The sequence below is a fragment of the Diadema antillarum genome, unplaced genomic scaffold (assembly GCF_040938485.1).
Source record: "Diadema antillarum isolate AM-2024a unplaced genomic scaffold, OU_Dant_1.0 seq00000105_RagTag, whole genome shotgun sequence".
In the NCBI taxonomy this organism is placed as follows: domain Eukaryota; kingdom Metazoa; phylum Echinodermata; class Echinoidea; order Diadematoida; family Diadematidae; genus Diadema; species Diadema antillarum.
In genome coordinates this window covers 1,155,930-1,178,533 of record NW_027271191.1, presented here as the reverse complement: position 1 = coordinate 1,178,533, position 22,604 = coordinate 1,155,930, and the positions used below count along the sequence as shown (strand labels likewise).

Here is a 22,604-nt window from a genome sequence, read left to right as displayed (position 1 = left end):
TGACTGGATGTGACATGCTTTGCAGTCCAGAATAATGTGGCACACAGGGGGGTCTACACCATGGCACATAAAGTTAAATACCCACTGGACTCTTCTTCCAAGAGTACTTTTACAGTGTAAATCGACCTTTTACCTTTCAGCACCATTCAGGAGTAGAGGTGTTTGCTACCTTACTTAAGCAAACAGAATCAAGTGAAGAGAGAGTTTTTTTCTCACAAATAAGCACAGTCATTTACACTAACATTTGTACAATGTTTTGATGTTCTGAATTAAATGTCTCTTACAAGAACAAGTGTTCTTGCCCAGAAGTTAGTATCCACGTTAAACATGCTATTACCATGTGATATTGTAATTATATTGGATGATTTGCTACTTGGTTGTCTTTGCAAAGGTAGACAGTTTGGTTCAGGGAACAGCGAAATTAAGATACCACAAGGACTCAATCAATGTGGATGCTGCATTCAGTTTATATTTAGGCCTTATTGCAGATGTTCCATTGGGGTACACATTGCAGAAATGTTTTGATGAAGCTCTGCACATGTAGGAGAAGCACTTCCTTTTACTGACTCTCAATACCAGGTGTGTATGAGAGAGATAGCATGTCGGATTGTAGTTATTCTCTTCATAGCAAAATTGTGCCCAAACGGATTGCTGAATAATCAAAAAGACTACCTGCTAACAACAAAAAACACACTTTTTTGTTTTCTTCTACACAAGATAAACTTGCATAAACCAAATATCATTTCCTTGAGCCATCATGAATCTATATTTATTCACGACATCAAGTTTTCCTATAGACACTACCACCCTCAACATTAAAATCAGCAACATTCCCTCATTTCCACTCAACATCTACTGACCTTAATAAGATAAAGGCACACTCCTAGGAGTCCTTCTGCTTCATAGGCATTCAGAAACTTGAAATCCTTGCTTAGCACAGCATAGTGTGGTAAAGACATAGACTGCCCCACACTCGCTGTTTTCTTCTGTATTGGGCTGGACGTCGCTTCTCTTGACAGGATAGAGGACTCTTGCCCCAGTCGAGAGATGGCCGTGGAGAAAGATGCAAGGGCTTCCTACAATGTACAATTAAATTCCACAATGTACAATTAAATTCCACAATAATGATTCAAATAAGCATATTTCTTTCTTTCTTTCTTTCTTGTAGTTTCTAGTACATGGATCTCAGACTGGTAAATCCTAATGGTGGGGTAACTTCACGCACAGCTGGTTAAAAGTCAGTTTGAGCTGACTCTGGTTCAAGTAGACAAGATGTTGTACACTTAAACAGAGATATTATTAATTTGTGTGTGAGGAAGTAGAGAAGTTGATTCCTCCTCAGCTCAGTGGACAAGGAAGTCATCGTGCTGAGGATGCTGTTCATAAGAAGACATTTACACGGTTAAGGCTGCACTTACCAACATAAAAAAAAAAAAATCAGTTGTTACTGTTAATATACACTGTCAATGTCCCATGTAATAGCAGCTACTAGATGTAGGTCTGCACAGATTATTATAGAAATGTTGGTTTAAAGGAATCATAAAGAGACCTAACTTCAGGTTTCTAACTTTTTTGGTGAGATAATGAGAAACCTCATATGAAATTTGAAAGAGCATGTAATTCCAAGAGGAATTCAATGTTTATTTTATGAAAATTGGTCTTGAAAAGGCTGAGATATCTAAAACAGATCGATTCTAATAAAAGGTGGGTCCCACTTTTTATTATCATTGCTTTGTTTTACTTTGTTTTTGGCTGTCTCAGCCATTCCAAAACTGATTATCATCAAACAAACTTTGAATTCCTCTTAGAATGGTATGCTCTGTACTAATTCACAAGTAATTTCTTGGTAGCTCACAAAAAGTTAAAAGCCCAATCCTCATCTCCACCAATACTATACTATCTCTTAAATGATATGCTGTGATGAATTACACCCCTATGCTTTTGAGGTGTGATAAAACACAGAAAACTGACATTGGAAGAGATCTCACTCTAACATAAAGAAATGAAGAGCTACCATTGGTAGAAGTATCACTAAAGGTAATGTACATGCCCTGTAGTACTGCCTCAGTTTCAGTTTCAGTTTCAGTTTCCAGCGTTCACACTGGCAAAAGATCAAGAAGTTTGGTGGGGATGGGGGAAAATATCCCTTCTTTAAGTGGGAAGTTTTGCGAGAAGTTTTGCAAGAAGTTTCGTGGGAAGTTTGCAGTCACAATGGCAAAAGATTGAGATCTTACAGACCACGATCTTAAAGATCAGGATCTTAAACTTCCTAATATTTTGCCAGTATGACCGCGACTAAAGTTTATCTCCCTATCGCAATGTACTGGCACTGAGTTTGGAAAACTGTACGCAATTACTGTTCGGTCAACTTTGAGTTCATGGTATGACAGGACAAATTCAACTACATGAAGAGTTTGACATTGGATGACAATTTTGAGGTAGCAGTTTCATCAGTTTTGGTCAAGGATTCTTCTTTTTCCTTAATGTTTCTGATTCACAAACATGAAAAGACAAATCTGAAGAGTCTCCCCCTGACATTGCTACAATATCAAAACAGATTTGGGAATTAATTCATTCTCAGAATAGGTACAAACAGACACAGTGAACAAATACATAATATGACACCTATCCCTACTAACAAGATTTTTATGGCACAGAACAGAAGAAGCTCTAAAGATAGGGTCTCACCTGAAATTCACAACGGGATAGAAATGACGTAAACCCTTTGATGGCGCACTCCCTAACACTAAGCTGTGGATGAGCCAGTAGTGGGTAGACAATAGAATGCATCTGGCTTGTGATGAACAATGGCAGGTTACTCAGCTCCTCATTGCCAAACTGTCAAAACAACACAAAAAGCTTCTGTATTATGACCTATAGACTCTATTAAATATAACTTCTTGAAAACCAAAACAAACAAGAGACCCGCGGGTCTAGCGCTCACCTGAGTATCGCAAGTTCACCTTTCACGCAGTCACTAATCTAAATTATTCACAGCTCTACCAAAATTTGACGAGGCATTCTCAAGTGGAAGATGAAAATGTACAATAAGGGCCCAATTTTTTCAAGATTCCTTAATTTGGGGGAATTGGGGCCCCCTGGGGCCCTCTGGGTGGGGCATGGTGCCCAGTTTGATAAATTGAGATCCTGACCACCTAGGGATGCTACCTGCCAAGTTTGACAAAAATCCATCATGAGGTTTTCAGGAAGAAGATGAAAATGTACAATTCAGGCCCCCATTTGGACCCTTCCAACCACCCCCCCCCCCCACCCCCAAGAGGGGCACCCCTGGATCTCCTATGAACAAACTTGAAACTACAGTCATTAATGTACTCACTCATAGTATTATCTCAGCTCTATAACTTCTGATTCTAGAGAAGATTTTTAAAGATTCCTTCATTTGGGGGGTTTGGGCCTCCTGGGGGCCCCCTGGGCGGGGCATGGTGCCCATTTTAACAAATTGAGATCCTAACCCCCTAGGGATGCTACCTGCCAAGTTTGGTGAAAATGGGTCATGGGGTTCTCAAGAAGAAGATAAAAATGTACAATTTAGGCCCCATTAGGACCCCTCCTCACCCCCCCCCCCCCCCCCCCCCCCCCCCCCCCCCCCCCCCGGGTCCCAAGGGGGGCACCCCTGATTCTGCCATGAACAAACTTGAAACTACAGTCATCAATGTGCTAACTCATAGTATTAACCTAGCTCTATTACTTCTGGTTCTAGAGAAGAAGATTTTTGCGGATTCCTTAATTTTGGGGGGTTTGGGCCCCCTGGGGGCCCCCTGGGTGGGTCATGGTGCCCACTTTAACAAATGGAGTTCCTAACCCCCTAGGGATGCTACCTGCCAAGTTTGGTGAAAATGGGTCATGGAGTTCTCAAGAAGAAGATGGAAATGTACAATTTAGGCCCCATTAGAACCCTTCCCCACCCCCCTCCCCTGGGTCCCAAGGGGGGGCACCCCTGATTCTGCCATGAGCAAACTTGAAACTACAGTCATCAATGTACTAACTCATAGTATTAACTTAGCTCTATCACTTCTGGTTCTAGAGAAGAAGATTTTTACAGATTCCTTAATTTTGGGGGGTTTGGGCCCCCCCCCCTGGGGGCCCCCTGGGTGGGGCATGGTGCCCATTTTAACAAATTGAGTTCCTAACCCCCTAGGGAAGCTACCTGCCAAGTTTGATGAAAATCGGTCATGGGGTTTTCAAGAAGAAGATGAAAATGTAAAAAGTTTATGCACGACGGACGACGGACGACGCACGACGCACGACGGACGCCGGACGAAGGGCGATCGCAATAGCTCACTTGAGCCTTTGGCTCAGGTGAGCTAAAAACCAAAAACAATCAACAAACAAATGATAATCATGAATATCAGAGAGAATATCACTTTCAGGGACACCAATGCAAATTTTTCAACATCACAAAGTTCATGCAGTCCATAGGTGGTGGAATTAGTAATGTATGCTGGTGCATTTTCACTGTTCCTGTAAACTGAAATATTGTTGATGTCCTAGTCTATTACACAGATGACATTCATGTATGTGCAACCTAAAAACCAAAACAAATAAAAAAATCCAGCAACAATAGCAAATGCAAATCCCTATACCTGTCTACTCTGAGGAGTAATGCAACAACATAGGGCTATGTAAAATCAAAGTACATCTATGATTGATACAAAAAATTCAAGGGAAATGTAAAGAAGTGTAGAATTCTCATTTCTCCCTGGTAATGGGGTACTAATACTAAGGCCTCGCTTACCAGGTGGACTTCTGACATTCCCTCATCACAAGTGGATTTTGGCTTACACTGTACAATTGTATGTGCTTGAACACTACACAAAGGTGTTTTTCTCTACTGGATTGCATTCACACTGCAATGACATGCCCGCAATTGCAATGTGAGCTTAAGGTCTTTACTGACAGTAATTACATAACTAGGTAGTCAAGTGGACAGATCTGCCAAACTGAAAATGTGCTGGTCTGTCATCACAAAGCATTGCACATTATGTTTAGATTTATTCCGGACAAGTATCTGGTTCACAGCAATGTCATGAATAAACTCATTGTTATACATGTATAACAATGAGTTTGTTATATCAAAGTATAATTAAATGTTATATCATATTAACATATTATTAAAATATCATCAAATATTATATAACGATATAATATTTACAAGTAGTGCAGATTTGGGAGGTATGTACATGTATTTACTACTCACACACCTAAAATTCTAGAAACGAAACCTTAGATATATTTATGGAGGCGGCATGCACAGCCAACTAGCATTTTAACCTGACCTTTGACCCTTGATCTTTGCCCCATACCTCAAATATAATATAATATAGACCGAATTAGCTTGGTAGATTAGCTGCAATCTGGCAACCCTGGTTAAGTCAGCTAGCTCAAATATGTGCAGTTGTCACTCACTCAGCAGTGAGTAATTCTTCTCTTTTATTATGGATGAGAAAGACACATAGAAACAAGGAACACACTCATAAATTTTTGGTGACCTATTTGGATCACCAGAGCATATCATTTCTCAAAAAGTGGCAGCCCAATATCTATTTCTGGTGGTCCCAGGCAACAACTAATGTCAAGCCTTGGTTGATATGACAATGGCTATGCCCATATAATATAGGGTTTCATGGGCAGTGATTTACGCCAGCCAAGACCAGACACATCTTAATCATGCCCCCAGCTGAAGTAGGAGAAAAGCTTGTCTCCCATCCCCCACTCCAAGAAAGAGGGGACCATTATTCTTGCATTCTAGCAAAAAGTGTGTGACAACTGTTATGAATGGCAAACAGGGAAAGTATGGTAGTGGTTTGAAGAAAACTGATCTTGATGGTGATCCTCACCTTGACAAAGTATCTCGTCTCTTCCACAGAGCCACGTGAGAATGGTTCCACAGGCAGGCGACCAATCCATTGGAATCTTCTCAACAGAGAATTTATAGCCATTAATGCACCCTCTACTGACTGCCAGCTGCTATCATCGCTTTGACAGATCTGCCATCAATGAAGAAAACAAAACTTGCATTTTGTGATGAAGAAAAAGGGAACCACAATCAGTGCAGTTCCTCTCCTGACTCCAGTCTACTAGCCACACTTCGTGTAACTTTATCTCAAGAATCCCTCAAGAAAACTTAGTCACTGATACGTATCTCAGGAGGTAACACTTTACTGTTCTCTGCGTATTTGAGGAAATATCAAACTGCTTTTTAAGAGCAAAAATCAGTAGATGCGACCTTTATGATGACATGCTTGCTCCCTCTTTTGCCACCCAGGTCTGATGAATACACCTTGCATGACCATGAATAGTCTTAGTTTGATTTTGCTTGTCGACTAATGTCTCCAACGGTGCTTTACCAAGCATTTTCCCCACATGATATTGCTCCACGTATAACATTGCTTTGCAAGGAAAACCCCGACATAAGGACAAGGCATGGAGATACATAAATTAAACTCCTAATCAAACCCTGACTTTTCCAATATCTTGCTGCAATGATGCTCTTCAAGGAAACCTCAGATTGATGTTTCCATGCTCATAATATCTCCTCCTTATCCCACTAATATTCTCCACTGTGCTCTATGCACATTGCTGGATAAAAGATGCACCGTTGGATGCATAGTGCTTGCCCTCCTTTCGCTCAATTTCTTTGACCACTACAGTGTAGCATACCAGTATCTCTTACTTCTCCAGTGCCCTCAGAAATGTTTTGCTAGATTTGTTCCTAGGCTTGGCTAGACTGAGCCCATCGTAACATAGGTTACAGCCTTGAGTCCATCTTCTGTATCTCATTTGGAACATCCCATTTCTTCTCTGTTCTGATGTCACGACAGGTAACCCCCAAAAAGCTAGCCCCTAAGTGTCTCTACAGGAAAGGAACATGGGGGCATTCTTTAACTTTGATTCCTCTGTGCAAATGCTGAAATACGATTCACTCAGTTAAAAGACCAAAGACATCACTGAGGGGAGCAAAGAGGGATGCCAAAACATTTCCTCCTGTGGACAGATGTGTTCTGTTCCATTCCTTTACAAGAATCATTGATCTCTTGTATATTGTTTTATCAATGACACTTTTACAAGTGGGTATATCAAAGGCATACTAAATAAGAATATTTGCACACAGAGATAGAAATTCATAAGATAGACTCAGGATTCTTGCCTTTGCCAATGCTCCAAAAAAGTCCTCGGCTTCTTTTATGGTGAAACTCGCTAGAATGCCAGGGAGACGGGATACAGTCGCCTTACGAATGGCAGACCAAATGTCAGTCAGTCCTGCCAAGACTACCAACACAATGTCATCATAATTGGAGTGGATGTTGCAGTGTGCCTTGTTGATCTTCAGCCAGTCCATGCTATGGATCACTGTCTGGTTTCGAACCACAGGTTTGTCAGCAGCTGTTGAGTAAAAGATACTAGTAGAGAGGCAATCTGATTGAATCTTGCTATTATGGCTCATATGCCTGCAGTTCACCCACTTGGATGGCATCTTATTAAAGAGATCTGTGCTGCAGAGAACCAAAATTACCAATAGTTCAGTAAAAGCTGAACAAATATAGACACATTTAGAAAATATTGACCAAAGATGAATCTGAGCAAATCCATCATACTGTATATCAGACATGAGAAGCAATAAACACCCTGACTGCTATTAAAGGGATGGTACAGTATTGGTGGAGATGAGAATTGGGCTTTTAACTTTTTGCAAGATACCAAGAAAACACTTATGATATAGTACAGAGCATACCATTTGAAGAGGAATTCAAAGTTTATTTGATGAAAATTGGGTTTGGAATGACTGAAACATACAAAAACAAAGTAAAACAAAGTGATCGTAATAAAGTGTGGGTCCTACACTTTATTATAATCACTTTTTTTTGGATATCTCAGCCATTTCAAAACCAATTTTCATTAAAAAAAACATTGAATTCCTCATAGAATTACATGCTCTTTCATATTTCATGAGAGGTTTCTCATTATCTCACCAAAAAATGTTATAAACCTGAAATTAGGTCTCGACCAAAACTGTACGATCCCTTTAAATGTCTTTGTCAAGTGATGGCAATCTTGCCTACAACGTATGATATGTGCAGTGTATATACCCTACAGTCTAAATTGTCTATGTGCAAAGTGGTGTTTTTTGGTATCTTCTGCATGTATTGATTTCTATTGTATACTAAAGACATAAATGGTATCACAAATTCAATTTTTTAACCAATCTTGACAAAACAGAAAATCAACTAGAAATGTTGCTATGGCGACTGGTATGCCTCCGCCTTAATGCATGGTTCTCCTAATAGGTCTATAGTACAATGTCTTGACAATGTGTGATGAGTTTCACACAACTGGCAAAATATTAAAATGACAGGTTTGTCACAAATGTGTTGAATGTTCACTTTCCTTGGACTAGGTTTAATTGAATGGATGGCTATACTGCCTAAGAGCGCAGGTATTTGGGGATTTGAGGATTTTTACTTCACTTTTGACCCTTTTTTTTTATAAGTCTATGCATTGATTAAACTTTCAATGTATGGAGAAAAAGTGTAATTTCACTATCAACTAGAAAAAATTTTGCATTTTAACTCGGCCTTTGACCCTGGAACTTTGACCCTATGACCCTAAAATTTCCAAGAGAATCACTGTCAGGTAAAGCATGCATAGATATACACCTGTACTCAGTTTCATGATGATACCTTGAGTCACTTTCGAGATATGGACCAAGAAATGAAATATAGCACTTTCACTTGACCTTTGACCTTTGGGCAAGAAACTTCCAAGAGAATCTCTATTGGGTTATACATGTATATGGGCAATTCCGCGGTTAGTAACGTTACATTTGAACAAATTCAGATATTTGTTTTTACTACTAAATTACCATTTATTCATTTCAAGTCAAAATTATGTCAAAAACATGTTCATCCTTCCCAGGTTTATGATACAGAAAAGAATGAATACAATCCATGAAATATTAGAATTGCTATGGCAACTTAAAGGGCAGGTTAGTAACGTTACGAAAAAAGGACATGACAAAAAAATCAATGTCTTGTAACAAAAAGTGTGCAAAAATTCAAGTCACTTCAAGAAGAGTGTTGCATTAATTTTAATTATTGCATCATGACAAATGTTCACACAAATTTTTTTAGCAGTTCGACCAATTATTTTTTAGCTAGACCCCCAAAAGCATGGTTAGTAACGTTACGGTTAGTAACGTTACATTTGTCCGGAGTAATTCCGCAGGTCATTTCACCCTTTTGTAATTGACAAAATGTCACATGACTTCTGGAGTATTTAAATGTATTCATCTTTTACCCATTAGCAAAACTTTGAGGAAAAAATTTCAAAGGAACCCACTGTAATTTGCATTTAAGTGAATTTCAGCATCCCCAGTCCCACATGTACATTTTAAATGATGGTTTTAGATCTCGCGAAATCAATAAATACGAAAAATAAAATGTACTGAATTTGAAAGACCTTAATGATTGGTGAACATCCATGGCATTAGTTGGTACCTAAATTAAAGAGTAAGATAAAGAGGCACATTTCTTTTATCCATGTCATGTCCACCTAACTGCGGAATTGCCCATATATCAAGTTTCAAGAAAAATCTGGCAGGCATTGCATTTAAATATGAAGGAAAAGTGAAATTATGAGGAGTTGACCATAACCTTTGACCCATGACCCCCCACATTCCATAGATAATCACTGCTAGTCAGTACATGCATATACATATGTACTAAGTTACAGAAGATAGCTTGAACCATTTCCAAGATATGGAAAAAACAGTGAAATTTAAACATTTTCACTTGACCTCTGACCTTTGACCTTTGACCTCATGACTTGAAACTCTCCCTGGAGAATCTATATTTGGTATTACATGTATACACCAAGTTTCCAGAAAAAAAAACCTCCAGGCATTGCATAGATATGGGGGAAATAGTGAAATTTTGAGCATTTGACCTTGACCTTTGACCTGGAGCATGTGCCCCTAAAAGTTGATAGGCACAACTTCGTCCACTAATGCATATAAATACCAAGTCTCATTAGGATACCTTAAACGGTTTTTTAGTTACGCTGTCCACAAAATTCATTATGGACGGACGGACGGAAGGACGGACAACCCGAAAACATAATGCCTCCGGTGACACTTTGTGGCGAAGGTATAAAAATGAAGTTTAGTCCCCTTCTGTATGAGATAAATACATTGTAGGTTAACTCTACCCCACTAAATTGTATGTCAGGGCCATTTTACTGGCCTTGATAGGTACTTGAAAATCGTACCTACATGTGCAGCTTAACAAATTTTGAAACCTCACCTTGTGCTATAGTATAACTCAGACTCTTCAAAAGAGGCTTGGTTACTGGTTGTGACAAGTACCTGCAACAGTAATGAACAAGATATGGAAACAGTGTGACAATTTAATTCACATACAACGTATATAATGTATGACACAATAAAAAGTCTGTGATGTAAGAACAAGTACTATAGGGGGTATTTACACTCCTCGACTTTGTACTGTATCCTTGCTCAGAGATTGTGTTTCTAGCTGATAAACTTCCCAAATAGGCTAACAAGGTCTCCATGAACATTTTGCATTCCTCCTAGCAAAGCAAACTCATAGGTTGATATTCTGCATATATCCATAAACTACTTTTGTTGGCACTCATTGTGCTGACATCTACAATTCCTACGATGAGGGCTTTCCCATCAGCAAGAGTGTTGTTGTCATATAGAATAATGGTAATTCATACATTGTAAACTTCTTTTTAGACAGAAAAGGGAGTAAAGACTTGTACAGGTCAGTTATGAGACAATGACATTCCAATGGGTGTACCTCAATCCAAGGTGATTTGTGAGAAATAGCCCTAATATGTGCAGACAAGAAAATTTAAAATGCCATGATGATTTTTATCATCTAATATCCTGTTTCAATGAATTCGTACAGCTGTAGTTACTCTCTTTGATTATACAATATGAAAAATCAACTTGAATGTGGAACAGTGATAAACTTTAAATTTTGCAAAAATCGGGGCCGTACAGACAGACAGATACACTAACAAGCTAGTAAAAAAATGTACATATAATACCTCCCGCGCCCTCAGGGTGAGGAGGCATACTATGAAAGAGATGAAGAGACACAGAAAACAAAAGACAAAAGAGAAGGGGAGAAGAGGAATACACGCAGAAAAGGTTAAAAAAGAGACTATGTGGTGCTTACCACTTCACCATCTCATCCAGAATCTCATTCAGTCTATTTTTGTGCACCACTTGATTCTCCCCATGGGGTATGGGCAAAGAAATCGCTTCCTCTCGATTGTTACTGAGGTCTCGTGGACATTGTTCATGAGGGTTACTCGCTGCTGCCTCTGACCAGCCATAGCGCCTCCTAAACACGTAGCAGATGAAATGATTGAGCTCTGTTTGCCTCGGGAACAGACCCTCTGGGGTAGACCTTGGAAATGGGTTGTCAAGGATCTCGTCACCTAGGTTACTTGATGCAATTGACAGCCATTCCTCCTCTGGATCTTCTGCTGCTCTCTGTTCTGCTCTCAGCAATATTGTTCTGATGGCTTCCAAAGACACAATCTCCTCCCTGATACTTCTAGCTGACTCTAGCAAGGCCAAGTAATGCACCTGCTCCAAGGCCATCACTTCACCCAAAGTTTGACGGTTCTCACGCAGACAATGACAGCATCAAAACGAAAAGTTTATTCTGCAAAAAGATAAGAAGATGAGAAGGGTGTACCGGTACAGCATGCTGAGAGCTTATCTACTTGATTCACATTCTCACCACTTTCCTTTGTCATACATGTCCACCAAATAACACTGGCAGTGTAACCATTTGCTTTTGTGACAGTCAGAGGTAGTGGCAGAATATGAGTGCACAGATGGAAAGTTCATTCAGATATGATGTGTAGTCATTCTGCTGCTTGACTTCATAATATATTCTTGAAAGCATGGTAAATACACATTTGATTTCTTTATTAACTCCTGTACCAAGAATGGGGATGGCAGAACAACCTGTCAATTTGCAAGGTATCAAGTAACAATATCAATGTCATACTCTTGTGTTGAATACTCTGACTTGAAAGGCATACTTGTGTAATACCGTATTCATCTTGTAGTGTTGGCTACCAGCTTGGTATTTTGGGTAATTTCTTCCTGTATCATCAGAGGATTTACATACTAGATACAGATAGTTCTAAAGCTGAGTAGAAGAATTGGAACAGTGATAACAACAAGGATCGCTATCAGTGGTCGCCTTTTCCCTCTCTGGCTCTACTACTCTAGTACTGACCAGTGGTGGTACTAGACTACAATTGTACAAGTAGTACCGTGTATTTTATTGTGGTTGATGTTTGGCAGTGTTATCAATGTTTGAGATGGTCACATCTTGAAAATACATCCATCTCCCCCACCTCCCCCCCCCCAAAAAAAAAGAGTTCCTTTCCAAATGGTACTAGAATCTGCTTTTCATTAATTTGAACTTCTTGACATACATATGAATGTATTCATTTTTAGGAGTCTCATGTAGAAAACTCTTTAAAGTACATATTACAATTCTTGTGAGAAAATGGAGAGATCAGACAATGAAAATGTGTTTAGTTCCAAAAGTTGGTGAATTTATTTTAGTTTTGTTCTAGAAAATGCTATATCCAGCAGGATCCAATCAGAAGTCTGTATGCATTCTTGACTGCACTTTGACGCCAGAGCAAGGCCAGGCTGGCTAGCTTTTCTACCTGTGTTGCTTTCCAAATGACCCACACACAACACATTACTTGATCATTAGCTGTGAAATGTTTCATTTCTATGCCTACATGTACATTATTTAGGGAGATGGAGGAAACAGGAGAATGTGTGAATCATCCCAGCAAAATATATTAAGTCACAGAAACTAGTCACTTAAACTATATTTACGTGTTGTTGTCGCTGAAAATTTTGTTCCAAAAGGTGCTAAATCCACAAAATCCAAAGAAATACACTGTGTTTAAAATCAGTGTAATATATTTTTTTGAGGCACATTTTCTTTATCCCATTACAGGGTACAGTCATGGGACATGGAGTCGTTGCATGAAATTACTTTATGATAGAAGCATGTGAACGAAAAACCCAGGTTTTTCTCTATAGATACCATCAAAAGTGCATTTAAATTCTAAGCACCTTTTGGAAAGGAGCTCTTCCTACAATCAGCAAGGCTAGGTAAAAGTAAACCATCTTAATAAAGAAAAAAACATAGAAAGTGAATTGTTTAAAGTATATGTGGTACTTAGATCTAGATGAAGTACTAGCATGTATACGGTAAAAGTAGATAGTAATGTTTCGTGCTCTGCAAAGTCAGAGTAATATCAATTTTGCCCGTTTTCAATTCTGCGGAATCAAGACATTACATGTACACAGTTTAATAGGGTGGTCTAGTTGTACACATGACACACAAAAAATATTTGTGTGCTTTTATATTGGTGCTAGTTTCTGGTAGAATGAAATGCGCAAAATTTCCACACCATGAAATTTCAACTTTTATAGTCTTAGTACAATAACCAAAAATGAAAGTGCACAAGAAGAAAAAGTGGGGGTGACAATACGGTTCGGTGTAAAAATGGCTAAGGTAAAAATGGCAGGGGTAAAAATGGCAGAGGTAAAAATGGCAGAGGTAAAAATGGCAGGGGTAAAAATGGCAGAGGTAAAAATGGCAGAGGTAAAAATGGCAGAGGTAAAAATGGCAGAGGTAAAAATGGCAGGGGTAAAAATGGCAGGGGTAAAAATGGCAGAGGTAAAAATGGCAGAGGTAAAAATGGAAGAGGTAAAAATGGCAGGGGTAAAGTCAGAGGTAAATGATTATGTCAGTGGTAAATATGTCAGAGGTAAAGTTGTCAGTGGTCGAAATGTCAATGGTCAAAATGCTAGAGATAAAAATGCCATTGATAAAAATTCAGTCGTTGAAATGCAAGAGGACGAGGTAAAAGTGATAGATTTTTTTTTTCGTCATGTTTCTGACACCTTTCTCGCAATACGTGCTTTTCGTGCCTTCTGAAATAAAGCACGGGGGAGACCGCGGAGAAATGGGACACGAGAAATATGGGACACTCATGTAACTTGAAAAATGCTTGGCCAGTCAACAATCCAATTATATCAGTAAAAAGATGAGCCTCGGTACACCTGAAAATGGACATATTAACCACTATACAGCTCTACAGGTATCTTGTCAGTAAAATATCAAACTTACTTTAGATCTGGTAGGTCCTATACCATGTTAATAGGTATTCTAATATTAGTATGCAAACTTCTGAAAATAAAATTGCTTGATAACAGACATGCAGGTATGAAAAATTGGCAGGGATCTTTTACTGTTTCTGTTACCACTGGGAGAAATTTAATAGGGCAGTGTTACATTTCTCCCCGCAGCACGTGTAAATCCTACTTTGGTCATGATGGTTATCCAATTTCTCTCCAGGTTGTCTCATTTCTCCCCGCTTGATGTCCCATTCCCCCAAAATTAGGGGTTAAACAAATCATTAATTACACGAAAATGTTTTATATATAAAGGGGTATCACTAAATACTCTTAGTGGGGCAGCTTAGCAAACCTATCGTGCATTTTGTGATACAAGCACCAAATTTGGCACAAAATGTACATAAACATATATTGCAAACATTTTCAGATATTGGGCCACTTGGAATTCTCTCTTTATGTCCGCCATATTGAATTTCAAAATGGTCGCCATTTGAAATCTACAGTTGCGATTATCTCTGGGTTTAATGGTGCTATTGACCTGATTCTGGTGTGTTCCGGGATTTACGCCCATGCTTTGGGGCAACAGCTAAGTTTGAGAGGTATCAAACATTTACATTTTTTCGCCTGCGGATTCGTTCAACAATAATTGAAAGAAAACCCATGGCAAACTATCGGTTTTTACTCTCACTAGAACAGTCTATTGCTAATGTTCGTCTCCAGTTTTAATAGGCATAAGTTTGTAAAATGACCACAAAGTGTTCATTAAACTTCGAGATATTTGTTTTTGCGCCATGTGATACTTGAACAATGTAATAAAATATTTTGCAAGAGCTTACTTATGTCTGCCGATACATCTGCTGTAGTTTGTTTTTTGCGTTTTGTATTTTTACTTCTACATTATGTCGCGATCAGGCCTTGTGAGATAAATAGGCTCCTACGAAACCCGACTGTAAGAAAATAACATATAGAACAGGTGACAATTTAGCGGTTTGCTTCGACTATGTCTCCTTCACTTCTTTACACTAAACAGTTCAAAAGATGAAAAATAATGACAATATACTAGCCTGGACGTGAGCGGAATTCGTTTGTGTAAGAGTGTGTATGTGAGAGTATGTACATGTGTATATCTGCGTATAGAAGTATATATTTATACCAAAAGTGGGTTCATGTGTGTGTGTGTGTGTGTGTGTGTGTGTGTGTGTGATAACTTCATTTGGCGAAACAACGTAGGATTATACTGTTTAAGGGCTTTGCAGCATTGTTGGAACCCCCTTATAATGATAGATAACATTAATAATAATAATTATAATAATAATAATAATACTGAATGATAAAAATAATTTCCCACAGGCCTACTAGGCTCTTAGCTGGTTTATCATTCCTCTGAACAGACAGATTACGCCACTGCACTTGAATCAAACTCAGAATGAGAGTGCTCTAATCTTTTTAAAACATAATTCAATAAACATTCTTAAAATCTGCAGTTTGGATTTGATAATTCGATAAATACAGTTTGCTCTGGCTAGGTTATCATTCAAAACGTCTTCATACGCTTATCTCTGATGAAATCGCTCTCATTACTTCTGCCATTTTACCTCTGCCATTTTTACCTCTGCCATTTTTACCTCTGCCATTTTTACCTCTGCCATTTTTACCCCTGCCATTTTTACCCCTGCCATATTTACCCCTGCCATTTTTACCTCTGCCATTTTTACCTCTGCCATTTTTACCTCTGCCATTTTTACCTCTGCCATTTTTACCTCTGCCATTTTTACCTCTGCCATTTTTACCCCTGCCATTTTTACCTCTGCCATTTTTACCTGGCACCGACAATACATGTATTACATGTTGAAATACTAAAGCTTTGCCAAATGTTGAAAGATGAGGAAGAAACACTTAACAATAGTGCCAAAAATTTCAAAATCACATTTAAAATATTCACACATGTATCTAGCACGCACAAAAAGAAAGAACATGAAATGCTCAATCTGCAATCCATAGATGAGGGCAGTACATGTAGGTTGGGACTTTCATGTTGGTGAAACTTAAGTATATTTACCCAACGCAACACAGTCACATTTATTGGAAGAAAAATTGCTAAGCGGTCGGTTTGGGGGTCACACGACCATATATCTTCATTGGCAAAAGAGTGTTTAAATTACGTAATAGACCCATTCTACATTGTAAGTTTTGGATTGGTAATGGTCCCACCTGCACCTCCTTGAACTAGCAGCTAGCAGTGTAGCACCTCCTGCTGCCATACCCATACAACTCTACTGTAAAACATAATATTTTCATGGCATGAAATTTTCGCGAATTGGAGCTGACGGCCCTTTTCACGGAATGAAATTTTCATGTGTTGCCTCTAACATTCATTGCGTATAGATTCTAGTGTAGACAAGAACTTTCATATGTATTTTAATTTCGCAAATCTTGGCTCTCGCAAAATTAAAATGCAAGCAAACATTCCTCGTTTTACACTCCTGTCTCCAGTATCATTGTCACTGGCTACACCGCGAGTTCTACATAATAAATGTTTACCAAATATTGCAATGAATGGGAGGAATAAATCTCGTCGTGGGGTGATGCCCCATGCAGAATACTACAGTTGTTAGACTATTTTATCTGATATGACTTCTGATATTGATACATCTTGTGTGGTGTCATACGTACGCCAATCAATGATACGTCGTGTCTGTAGGCCTACGTAAATTTACATAGTTTGTACGTAGACTCTATGTCTAACCGTTACGCACAGCTGTTGTACAGTAACGGAAACCCTGCCTCGGTATAGATCTAGACACTAACTAACTTACTATAGACTAGGTCTCTAGTAACCCCCAGCCCAGCCGGAGCGCTCCGAACATTTTGCGTTCGGGCCGCCGCTGCTGGTCGCACTTACTGCAGTATAGGCAGGTATCCTATTACCGAACAGTATCCTATTACCGAACACGTACATTTTCAATGGAAGCCCGTTAAACAACTCGTATACGCGCGCATCCATTGCACTACGCACGCGCTGTTGCTCACAAGGGAGGCCGGTGCAGAAAATTGCAAAACTGCAGTAAAAAACGTTAAGTATTCTAGTTACAGTACCAATATAAATTTTAGTAATAATCGCTGAAATGTTGATGTTTGTTATTCTGCGTTAAAAACATTGACCGAAAATGCAATGCTTAAATTTCCCCATACAGAGGGGGCATGTTCGGTAAATACAATAGTCAATACAATTTGCGTCGGTAACAAATGTTAAAACTACTGTAGTAAAAAGACACGGTTTTTGTGGAAGGGTTATTTGAAATACATGTACTGATTTTGTTAAGTGCGTGGCTTAGTTTTCAAATCATACTGTTACAGCTAAATTTATCAGAATTTTAACTATCTTCTGGGAGATCTTTAGCTAAATTGAAGTATAATGTTGCGCGTCTGGAGAAATTAAATAAAAATCGTTCGGTAACTAATAGGATACACCTCCATACTCTGGCCTACTGCTCTCGCTACGCTACGTTACAGTAGACCTTCAAATTGTATACAATCCATCTAGCTATCTAACGCTACGAGTACGTATCCCTGGGCTATGGCGTTATTAGCAACGCTATGGTGACATCATTTTCGACATCATATTACACCTATTGCCCTTAAAATGTAATAATAACATTACGCACCTTGTTACAATTATATTTGGCAATGATTTTACCTTATTCGTTAATGTTGAATCCCCATCAATTCAGCAAATAGCAGGGTTGTGTCATCAGAGACTCGCTGGTGTCACGCATTTCTGGAAAAATATTTTGTGGCGGAATGTATGACAAGCCAAATGCGAAGTGCAACCAGCGAAAATTATTTTGAACAAGACAGTATTTAATACCATCACCAGGCATTGCATACGTTTGTTGATAATACTTTTGGATGATTTTTCATTCTAACTAGGGCATTGTATACTGTAGAAAACACAGATATGTATGGTCATGGGTCGGTAATGATAAACTTATCCTCGGTGCAGTGATTGATTTGCCTATACTGAGTAATCGAATGTCATTGGGCGTTACATAGCTATAGTACAGTAGGATCCCTGGACAGCTCCCCTAAAATAACCTGGCCCTGATTATTCCGACCCGAATCCTGGACAGCTCAACCACGTCGGGGGCTTCAAATGGGTCCTACTAATTGACGCAAACTAATGCAAACTAATGCAAACTCAATGTAAACTCAATGCGAATTACTAATTAATGCAAACTAACGCAAAATACTAATTAATGCACACTAATACAAAACGTTAGCGGTGAAAATTAGGGTGAATTACAGCACCTGGGGCCTGTTTCTCTTCCTGGGCCACTTTGATAGTCGTCTCGAAACAGATATCGATCAAGTAAATCCATCCTATCGAAGAATGACTAACGTCATGTTTATCTAAGTACTTGCTACTTCAAGCATCTCACCTCAACAGTCAGCAAAAACTCGGAAAACAATTTTACAGAAATATCATCGAATTCATATTTTTTTTGAGCCAACAGATGTCGTTTACATTTTATTTTGCTTTCAAAATTCAGAAAATGTAGAACAGAATGAGGCACAAAAATGCGGATTTTAATGATCGATCATTAACGGCCGAAATACTAATTAATGCAAACTCAACTCAAACTCCAAGACACAACTACCGGGGGCCCAGAAGATTTATTCAGCTGAAAAGGGTCACACTTTTTAATGGTCTCATCGTATAAGGATGTGGCCAAGGGTCAATAAAATGAATTGCTGGCAAGTCACATCCTGTACCGTAAGCCTAGGGACCACAAAAAGGGACCTCGAAAAATCGATTTATTCAGCCGAAGGGGGTCACGGACAAAAGTTGGTGGATATTGTTCCTTTGGGTGTACTTATAATGAAAACAGCAATGCCAGCTATTTTATCATGTACGGGGCCCCATGCTGACAGTAGCCCCAAAGGGCCCCACAATATGGTGTTATTCAGCTGAAAAGGGTCACGGCTAATTTCTTTTGCAATGGAAGTAGTTCCCATCAGAGATATCCAAAACACCAATGCCAGCTATTTTATCCTGTACGGGGCCCAGACAGTAGCCCCAAAGGGCCCCACCCTCCATAGGCCTACGTACAAACACACACAAACATTGATTTTATTCAGTTGAAAAGAGTCACGGCTAATTTCTTTTGCAATATTGAAATAGTTCCCATCAGAGATATCCAAAACACCAATACCAGCTATTTTATCCCGTACGGGGCCCCAGACAGTATCCCCAAAGTGCCCTACCCCCATAGGCCATACGTACAAACACACACAAACATTGATTTTATTCGTGCAGTTGAGAAGAGTCTCGGCTAATTTCATTTACAATGGAAGGAGTACCCATCAGAGATATCAAAAACACCAAAGCCAGCTATCTTATCCAGTACGGGGCCCTGGACAGTAGCCCCAAAGGAGCTCCCCCCCCCCCCCACCCCGGCACACACACACACACACACACACACACACACACACACACACACACACACACACACATTAGTTTCATTCAGCTAAAAAGGGTCACGGCTAATTTCTTTTGCAATGGAAGTAGTACCCATCAGAGATATCCAAAATACCAAAGCCAGTTATTTTATCCTGCACGGTGCCCCAGACAGTAGCCCAAAATGCCCCCCCCCCCCCCCACACACACACAATGATTTCATTCAGATGAAAAGGGTCACGGCTAATTTCTTTTGCAATTTAAGTAGTACTCATCAGAGATATCCAAAACACCAAATCCAGCTATTTTATCCTGTACGGGGCCCCAGACAGTAGCCGCAAAGTGCCCCCCCCCCCCCCCACACACATATTAGTTTTATTCAGCTGAAAAGGGTCACGGCTAATTTCTTTTGCAATGGAAGTAGTACCTATCAGACGGATATCCAAAATACCAAAGCCAGCTATTTTATCCTGCACGGGGCCCCAGTCAGTAGCCCCAAATTGCTCCCCCCCCCCCCCCCACACACACACATTGATTTTATTCAGCTGAAAAGGGTCATGGCTACTTACTTTTGCAATTGGAAGTAGTAGGCATACTCATCAGAGATATCCAAAACACTAAAGCCAGTTATTTTATCTTGTACGGGGTCCCAGACAGTAGCCCCAAAGTGCCCCCCCCCCCCCACACACACACACATTAGTTTCATTCAGCCACAAAGGTTCACGGCTAATTTCTTGTGCAATGGAAGTATATACCCATCAGAGATATCCAAAGCACCAAAGCCAGTTATTTTATCCTGTACGGGGCCCTAGACAGTAGCCCCAAAGTGCCCCCCCCCCCCCTCTCCACATACACACACATACACACACACACACGCGAGCACGCACACACACACACACACACACACACACACACACACACACACACACACACACATTAGTTTCATTCAGCTGAAAAGGGTCACGGCTAATTTCTTTTGCAATGGAAGTAACCCATCAGAGATATCCAAAATACCAAAGCCAGTTATTTTATCCAGTACGGGGCCCCGGACAGTATAGCCCCAAACACGGCTAATTTCTTTTGCACTGGAAGAAGTACCTATCAGAGATATTCAACACACCAAGGCTAATATTTTATCCTGTAGGCCTACAGAGCCCCAGACAGTAGCTCCACGGTGTCCCATCCATTATACATGTACTGTGAATCAGCTGAAAATGGTCTTACAAATTCTTTTGTAACGTAAATATCAGGGCCTACTGAACAGGGATATCACAAACACCAAAGCAAGCCATCTTATCCTGTATACGGGGTCCTACAGGTTACAGTAGCAAAACACCCAAGAAATTTGCAAAGGAAGCATACTTCTGTATAGTGCACAACCGAGATGACCATATTACGAAAACCAGTCATTTCATCTTGTACTGGGCCCAGTACAGTAGCCATAAAGTGCCCCTCCCCCACATAATTACGATGACATAATTTAGCTGAAAAGAGTCATAGTTGTTTTTCTTTTACAATCGAAGTAGGCCTTAGTTTACATCATAGATACCCAAAACATCAAAGCCAGTTAGGTTTTCCCAGCCAATTTCGCACTTTTGGTGGTTCAGTTGATGAAGGTTCGAATTCGTAAAATGGGTATTCAAATTGGCTGGTACCCTACGTTCATTCAAATTCGCCTTGACTTGCCGAAAAGGGTATTTCAGTCATTAAATTTCGCGAAAGACAGTCAAATTCCAAACGTGTTCATTCAAATTCAAATCATGCTATTTCTTTGTTTCAGATCATTTTAACGTGTATTTCTATGTGTGTTTTCGTTTCATCTATGAATTACTGTTATAAAGCAGTAAAAGTATCATTTTCTTATCTAGTATAACTGTATTTGGTTGTTCTGTAACCAGACTGGTAACGCTCCTTCTCTTTCATATACATGTCATAATAGGCCTATATACGTGTACCAGTAATGCAGATTAACTTCATTTTTTATAGTCATGACAGCACAATAGATACAGACGTATATCCCTAGAAGACATAGAAAGAATTATTTAAAATAAACATTTGAGGATCATAACCTTGACTTCTTCGAACTGGCCGACCGCTCGTAATAAAGCGCTCGTAACGGCCAGATAATTTGTGGCTTCTTACTTCTTCGGATTCAAAAAGCACGTAAAAAAAAAAAAAAAAAAAAAAAAAAAAAAAAAAACTGGTGTCAAAGTCTCTTAAACGAATACGAAAACATGAAATGCTATGATGCTTACAAAACAATAACTACGATGAAAGAAAATAAGGAAAGAGGCCAGGCATGAACATATCTGTTTAATTGACTGCAGAACATGTTAAATTAGATGGCCAGAAATCAATTTGAATGAACGAGCGCAGCATGTAATCACGTGACTATATCATTATGAATTTATGAATGAACGGATAGTGGAATGGTGCTTGTCTTATATATGGATTTCAGTTCAAAAGTGTTATTTAGAATAAGGTTAGAGCTAATGTGAATGTTTCAAAATAAATTTGAATGAAGAGATTATGACATTGAACTACCATGTCATCTAGGCGAAATTTTTGCTAAATTTAATTCAACATTAAAGAATTCGATTAAAAGAGGTGCGAAATTGGCCCAGATGCAGGGCCCTTGACAAATATAGCCCCAAGGTATTCCCACCCCATATGAATTAAGTGTTTTTAGGTGAAAAGAGTCATGTATGCCTATTTTCCTTGGCAGTGGAATTAACAGCTGAGATACGTAAAACACAAACCCATCCAGTTAAGGGGCCCCCAGCCAGTAGCTGGAAAGTGCTCCCGTATTATTTTATTCTAAGTGAAAAGAATCACTGCTATAATTTCTTGTGCAATGGAAGTAGTACTCAACGAGGTATCAAAAACACCGAAACCAGTTATAAATAGCTG

At 39.3% G+C, this 22,604-nt stretch overlaps 1 protein-coding gene across 1 annotated transcript in view; it reads right to left on the bottom strand.

Annotated features, from left to right (window-relative positions):
• LOC139726943 (uncharacterized) overlaps nucleotides 1-18,027 on the bottom strand; it is a 60,168-nt gene extending 42,141 nt beyond the window's left edge. The window contains exons 1-7 of the mRNA XM_071637931.1: nucleotides 17,934-18,027; nucleotides 11,223-11,717; nucleotides 10,320-10,381; nucleotides 7,169-7,404; nucleotides 5,859-6,008; nucleotides 2,689-2,838; nucleotides 861-1,076 (exon numbers count right to left, since the gene is read on the bottom strand). Of these exons, the coding sequence (XP_071494032.1) occupies nucleotides 861-1,076; nucleotides 2,689-2,838; nucleotides 5,859-6,008; nucleotides 7,169-7,404; nucleotides 10,320-10,381; nucleotides 11,223-11,653 (1,245 nt within the window). The 5' untranslated portion in view covers nucleotides 11,654-11,717; nucleotides 17,934-18,027. The remainder of the gene's footprint in view (nucleotides 1-860; nucleotides 1,077-2,688; nucleotides 2,839-5,858; nucleotides 6,009-7,168; nucleotides 7,405-10,319; nucleotides 10,382-11,222; nucleotides 11,718-17,933) is intronic.
• Between the last annotated feature and the right edge of the window lie 4,577 nt (nucleotides 18,028-22,604).